The sequence below is a fragment of the Triticum aestivum genome, chromosome 7B, assembly GCF_018294505.1.
Source record: "Triticum aestivum cultivar Chinese Spring chromosome 7B, IWGSC CS RefSeq v2.1, whole genome shotgun sequence".
Lineage (NCBI taxonomy): Eukaryota > Viridiplantae > Streptophyta > Magnoliopsida > Poales > Poaceae > Triticum > Triticum aestivum.
In genome coordinates, this window is record NC_057813.1 from 715,863,011 (window position 1) to 715,870,460 (window position 7,450).

General features: G+C 49.8%; 1 protein-coding gene across 1 annotated transcript; it reads right to left on the reverse strand.

Annotated features, from left to right (window-relative positions):
* Positions 1-3,488: 3,488 nt before the first annotated feature.
* LOC123161843 (cytochrome P450 72A14) lies at positions 3,489-5,832 on the reverse strand. The gene is made up of 5 exons (XM_044579664.1): positions 5,440-5,832; positions 5,134-5,357; positions 4,815-5,059; positions 4,219-4,603; positions 3,489-4,128 (listed from the first exon to the last, which is right to left on the reverse strand). Exons 1-5 carry the CDS (start codon positions 5,729-5,731, stop codon positions 3,697-3,699), a joined length of 1,578 nt encoding a protein of 525 aa, XP_044435599.1. The 5' UTR covers positions 5,732-5,832; the 3' UTR covers positions 3,489-3,696.
* Positions 5,833-7,450: the final 1,618 nt, after the last annotated feature.

Below are 7,450 nucleotides of genomic sequence, written 5' to 3' on the forward strand. Positions count from 1 at the left end.
TTACTTTTTCCTAACACTTTTTTGCAAAACATGTCAAAATTTATGTTTTTAAATTTCTCTAACTACTAGATGTAGTGACATAACTACATCTCGAAGAATTTTAATTTTTGATGTTTTTATCATTTTTTTTCAAAACGGAAAGGCGATAAAGGGGGGGGGGGTAGAGTTTGAAAATTGCCCTTTATTCCCGGTTTGTGTCTTCTACCGGAACTAAAGGTTAGACCCCTTTAGTCCTGGTTTGTGATACAAACCGGAACTATAAGTTGGCCCTGTAGTCCCGGTTTGTGTCACAAACCGGGACTAAGGACTAAAGGGGCTTGTGGGCCCCCGGCCTGACCCCAGTCTGCCACTAGCCCTTTAGTCCTGGTTTGTGATACAAACCGGGACTATAGGTCAGAAATGAACTGGCAGTAGTACATAGCCGTTTCGAACCCCTCATTTACAAACCGGGACTAAAGGGCTGAACATTAGGCCCTTTTTCTACTAGTGTCAAAAAACTAAAGTCAAATCCACATAAGGATTTTAAGGATACAATGGAAGAAATTTTGTATACAGGTGCATGTTTTCAAACTGAGCTTAATAACAAATATTTTACAGTTAAGATAATTGACTCTTTGCAAGAATAAACAATCATGTTGCTCTTTATGTTGCAGATATCTGAACTTAAGGGGGTTGAATTTCTTAGCACATTCATATTGTGAAAAACAATGAAGCATCTCAACTTACATACATAAGAGCTGTGACACCCTCGATTCAATCATACACTAATCATACAAGCAAATGTGTACAATCAAGATCAAAGACTCGCAGGGAAGATATCACAACATAACTCTAGACACAAATAAAAATACTACAAGCTTTATATTACAAGCCAGTGGCCTCGAGGGCACGAATACATAAGCTTGAGTACAAACGAGTTAGCGGAAGCAGCAATATCTAAGTACAGACATAAAATAAACAAGATCTTTCTTAAGAAGGCTACCACAAAAGCAACAACGATCGAAAAGGCAAGGCCTCCTGCCTGGGAGCCTCCTAAACTACTCATGGTCGTCGGCGGTCTCCACATAGTAATAGTCTCTGTTGGGGTAGTAGTAGTCGTCGGCGGTGGCATCTGGCTCCTGGGCTCCACCATCTGGTTGCAGCATCCGAGAAGAATGGAAAGAGGTGGGAAAAGGGAAGCAAAGCAACCGCGAGTACTCATCTAAGGGCATCTCCAGCCGCGCCCCCAACAGGCCCCCCAGGCCACTTTTTCGGCGCCGGCGCCGAAAAAACGGCCGAGTCGCGCCCCCAGGACGCCGAAAATCGCCGTTTCAGATCTTTTTTCCGCCCGGCGGTCACAGGCCGAACCCGGCACGCTGGGGAGCCGTTGGGGGCTCCGGCGCTAGGGAAAAGCACGCCTGGCCCACACCGACAGGGGAAAAGTCAAGGTTTTCTTCCCCCGACTCGCCTCGCAACCCCCCGCGCCCTCGGCCACCACTAGCTATATCCCGGCGACGGCCGCCGGCCTACTCCGCTAGATAGCCATTCCCGGCCGGAAAATAGCAGCGCTTCGCCGTGGCAGCCCCTCCCGCAGCAGCTGGGCGTTTCCGGCCGCCGTTTCCAGTCGCGGAGGCGCGGTTTAACGGCGGGTACACGCCCACCGAGCGCAAGGTGTTCGGCGTTTTGACTGTCTCGGCGATGGACTCGGATGAGGAGGAAGAGCTCGCCGTGCTGCTGGAGGAGGAAGCCGCGGCCGACGTCCAGGAAGAAGAGCATCTGATGGTCCTCGCCGCCCTCGCCCAGCTGCTGGCGAGCAATGAAAAGCCGCGTTGAGGTGTCTTGGCGCCGGGGCGGGTGAAAGCAAAGAACCGGCATCGTCTGCAAGGCTACTGCATGCTCTACTCCGACTACTTCGCCGATGCTCCACTTCATGGCGAGAGAAGATTTCGGCGCCGTTATCGGATGAGCCGAAAGCTCTTCCTCAGGATTGTGAATTCCATCCGGGAGTTCGACAACTACTTCAAGTGCAAGATGGATTGCACTGGCGCTCTTGGATTCACCTCCATCCAGAAGTGCACGACAGCGATGAGGATGCTTGCATATGGAGCTCCCAGTGATTCACTCGACGACTATGGGCGCATGGCCGAGTCCACCAGCGTAGAGTGTTTCTACAAGTTCTGTCGGGCAGTGGTGGCAGTGTTTGGGCCAAAATACTTAAGAACACCCAATGCGGAAGACACTGCTCGGATCCTAGCCCAGAATACAGCAAGAGGATTTCCTGGGATGCTTGGAAGCATCGACTGCATGCATTGGCAATGGAAGAACTGCTCATTTGGTTGGCAGGGGATGTACAAAGGCGCCAAAGGCGGTTGCAGTGTGGTGCTTGAGGCGGTAGCCACACAGTACCTCTGGATTTGGCACTCCTTCTTTGGTATGCCAGGAACTCACAATGACATCAACGTGCTGCAGTGCTCTCCTGTTTTTGCCAAGCTCGTTGAGGGCCATTCTCCTCCGGTGAACTTCAAGATCAATGGGCACCAATACAACAAGGGGTACTATCTAGCTGACGGCATCTATCCGAGATGGTCGACATTTGTGAAGACGATCTCAAACCCTGTGGCAGGAGGCAAGAACGCCTGGTTTGCGAAGCTTCAGGAGGCTTGCAGGAAGGATGTCGAGCGGGCATTTGGTGTGCTCCAATCTTGATTCGCTGTTGTTCGGTACCCCGCTCAGACCTGGTCGAAAGATCAAATGTGGGAGATCATGACTTGCTGTGTCATCTTGCACAACATGATCATCGAGAGCGAGCAAGAAGACCCAGTGTTTGACACTGAACCATACTACAGGCAGGGTCCTCTAGCCGAAGTTGATCACCAGCTACCGGCAACTTGGACTGCCTATCTCAGTATGCATCAGGAGATCCGAGACCCACAGGTGCATCATCAACTGCAGAAAGATCTGATTGAGCACCTATGGAGGCTCAAGGGGGACGCCGCGTGATGAAATACGAGTTTTTATTTGTTGAACTATATAATTTGTATTGAACTATTTGTTGTTGTAGTATTTTGTTGAAGTATTTGATTTTTCTGTGATGAAATATGTGATAAGGAATAATTGTGTTGATAATTGAACGCCGAGACACGGCGAAACCACGCCGAATATGGGCCTATTCTCGCCCATATGGGCCGTTTATTCGCCGAAATTGGGCTGCAAAGTGGGCCAATTTCGGCGCCTGGGGGCGAGCTGGGGGCGACGACTGGGCGTAAAACCGCCCCCAGCGCCGAGTGTATCGTCGGCTCGCCCCCAGGGGACGATTTGTATGCGTCCTGGGGGGGCCAACGGCTGGAGATGCCCTAAAGTACTTGCAAGTAAGGATCTACACTACATATGCATCGGTATCAAAGAAATGGATAGTAGTTATGGACTAAACTGCAGATTGTCAGAATAGAGGAGAAAGCCTATCCTATCGAAGACTAGCATCTTCAAGCAGCTCCAAACATCTTGCAGCATTCAGAAGAGTATAGAATACCAATGGTGAGTTTGACATTGACATATTACACTATTGAAAATATATATTTATGAGATGTGTGCATGTCGCCTTCGATGTAAACATCAGGATCCATTATACTACGTCTCTTCCAAGATCACCACCCTAATCCCTGACTACTCTCAATGTCTATGGTTGTCCAGAGCCCGGAGGCTAATCGGTAACGGTTGCTAATTCTTAAGTTTCATGAGCTTAATATGCGCACCATGTTGGGGCTGCAAAGTAGAGACCGGGCATGGCGCATGCGTATAGGACGGTGAGAGCTCGAACATTAAATGCTGCAGGATGACGCTCAATCCTATCTTGGCCTCAAGCAATGCAAAGTTCTGCCCGACACAAATCCGTGGTCCCCAGCCAAACGGAAAGAACGCCGGCGAGTTCTTGGATGCACCGGTGATGCCCTCAGCAAACCTCTCCGGCTTAAACTCGTCGACATCTTCTCCCCACACATCTGGATCATGGTGAATGCACACAATTGGCAGCGCAAATGTAACGCCGGCTGGATATGTGACGCCTCCCAGCTTCGTCTCTTTATACGCCTCCCGACTAAGTAGCAGAATCGGTGGGTACAGCCTAAGAACCTCATGGAGTATCATCGTCACCTGCACCGACAAAGAAGATGCACATAATCAGAGCAACCTCTCGGATGAGAAATTATATATGAATGGCTCTCCTGTAATTAATTTACTCACGACTTTCAGCCGGCTTATGCCCTCAGAATCCGGCTGGTTCTTCCCAAAGACGCGCAGAACCTCCTCCCTGGCGCGGTCCTGCCACTCGGGATGCATGCTTAGCAGGACCATTGCCCATGTTAGCAGCACCGCGGTTGTCTCCATGCCCGCGAAATAGAAGAGCTTCAGCTCCCCTACTATGTCGTCGGTGGTCATCGTCGGCTTGGAGCTTCCGGCTTCCTGGCTTTCTTCTATGTTGGACTCCATCATCACGCCTAGTAGATCGTGGTTGTCGGCGTGGCCATCCACCATCGCCCTCTCCCTCTTCGTGATCACGCCTTTCAGGAGTACTTCGACCTCCCGGGCATTTGCCTTCATCCTTCTACTGAGCTTTGTTGGCAGGAACCTGCATAGGAATGTTATCAAATTGCAGGCCACTATGATTTGTGGACTGGACTGAGTGGATATCTATTTATTTGCAGAGGACTGAACAACACAACCAGTACGTATATATTTCAGATATCTGTACTTGACTAGTGGCTGTGATCATATAGTTCCGATGCAATGCTAGAAATTAATATGGAGATGCACAAGCGTAATATGAAGTATGAGCTCACCTGTAACCGGGGATGTACATCAAGTTTGCCATCTTGACAGCATTTTGCGCCTGCTCTGACTGCAACTGGAAGATCTTTCTCCCTTCACTGAAGCTGCTCCCGAACGCCACTCGGGATATCACGTCGCCGGTGAGGTTTTGAAACTCTGGCCAGACATCTATCTCCTGCACATCACTTTGCCCCATGGAGTCTCCCCATCTTCGCACAAGTTCGCTGGAACAGGCTGCAAAAGCAGGTAGCATCCTCTGCAAAAGGCAATCCCCATTAGCCTGCAAAGTGTCAATGAGTTCAGTCAGGTGGGGAGTGCCATGACGGACACCTTGAGTTTGTCGAGATGGAAGGCGTGGTTGATGATCCTCCGGTGGGCGACCCACTTGTCGCCCTGGTGGGTGGTCAGCCCGTTGGCCAAGAGCCGCTCGATCCGGAGGATGGACCTCTGCTTCCCGAACTGGCCCTGCTTGTTCGACAGGATCTCCCGGAACAGCTGAGGGTCGCTCACCACCACCCTCGGCTCCGGGCCGAACCATGTCAGAGCGACTTTGCCTGCAATAATGAATATGGCGTACGACGACCTTATGGCGTACGACGACCTGATTGAAATTGAGAGGGAAGGTTAGTCAATTACCGTGTTGCTTGATGATGGCGTGGTCGAACGGCACCGCTCGGGCGGCGACGGCGTGCGAGGAGAGCGGCATGGGCTGGGAGCACGCCGCCGCGAGGAGCCGCACGTACTCCTTCATGTCGCCGGAGGGGAAGCGGTAAGACGTGCCGCGGACACCCTGGGACCGCAGGGCCCTGGCCACCCTCGGCGGGCCAAGCCAGGCGCCGGCCAGGGCCCGCCCGGCGCACCACAGCGCGGCCAGCAGCGCCCCGAAGAAGCAGAGCAGGCTCCATGGTGGTGAACTGAGAGTCGCCATGCCCTGTGTTTGCGATGAATGAACCCGTCTCTCTCGGCCAGCTCCAAAAAAGATCTCTGTGCACCGGCGTGACACGGATGACAGGAGAAGAGACTAAGATGAGACTTGGGTGGCGGGTTGAATTTTCTTGGCCTGCTGGAGTTGCCGTCGCGGAAAATGACCCGGCCTACTAGCCTACCGGAGGAAGATGACAGGGGAAAGTGCGCTCGATTAACCTTATCCTGGCACGGCGGACGGAGCCAAGGCGATGAGCACGACGTGGAAGTCCGGGTGCAGTGCACGCGCGCACGGCGCCGTGAACTCTCGTGAATCGTGATCCACCCGCCCTCCTACACGTGCGCTCGAGGTTAAAAGTCCGTTCAACGACAGCGCGGCAGAGGCAAGCACGTTTCCTCCCTTCGGAGGCTCCCAAAATGAAAATGGCGTGCTCTTCTGGAAGATGGAAAAAAATACCATACCCTATTCACAAAAATATTCATCAATTTTAAAATATTTTAATGAAATCGAAAGTGTTCATGAATTTCAAAACTTGATCACCGATTTAGAAAAATGTTCATGAATTCAAAATATATTCGCACAACTGAAAAAATGCTCGCGAGTCAAAAAATATTTGTGAATTTGAAAAAAAAATTGTTCACAAAGCTTGCATGATTTCACAAAATGTTTCCAAATCCAAAAAATGTTCGTAAAATCCAAAAATTGTCCATGAATTTAAAATGTTTTCAAAATTCAAAAAATGTTGGCAAAGTGTTCATGAATTTAAGAAAATATTAGCGCATATATAGAAACGTTCGTGATTCAAAAACTGTTTGTTATGAGACTTCTGGAAGAAATTCTAGGGCTTTGTGCGTGATTTGTTGTGTGCCATATTCTTTGTATTTAGCCCGCCGTATCATACTAGGTGTTGCCTTTTTCTTAGAACTAGTCAATGTGTACGTGCAATGTATGTTAATTTGGAAGTATATTAAGTACATGCGGATATTAAATAGAATATTATTTGTGTGTTATTATGTGATTAACACTATATTTGGCATGAAATTAACTGCATGCTAAACGTGTTGAACGCTCGACATTGAAGCAGTCTAGATCGTTGGATTGACATGATTTGATGACCGAGATTAATTGAATCTGCTCCATTGGGTCTTTTTATATTCGTATAGATATAGATGAAGTTGGGCCTTTTTTTGTGCGGGAAAAACTTCCAATCTATTCATCTTCAATCATGGTAGTACAACGAACACTGAAAATAATAAAAAATTACATCCAGATCCGTAGACCACCTAGCGACGACTACAAGCACTGAAGAGACCCGAAGGCGCGCCGCTGTGATTGCCCCTCCCTCGCTGGAGCCGGGCTAACGTTGTTGTAGTAGACAGTCGGGAAGTCGCCGTGCTAAGGCTCCATACAACCAACGCACCAGAACAGCAACCGCCGTAGATGAAGAGTGTAGATCAAAATGATCCAACCCGAGGACACACAAACGAACACGAACGACAAACAGATCCGAGCAAATCCACCAAAGACAGATCCGCCGAAGACACACCTCCACACGCCCACCCATGATGCTAAACGCATCACCGAAACGGGGGCTAGGCGGTGAGACCTTTATTCCATCTTCAGGGAGCCGCCGCCGTCTCGCCTTGCTGAGCAGGATACAAACCCTAACAAAGCTTGAAAAAAGATCTAAAAACAGAGCCCTCCCACCGGCAAGGGCTGACA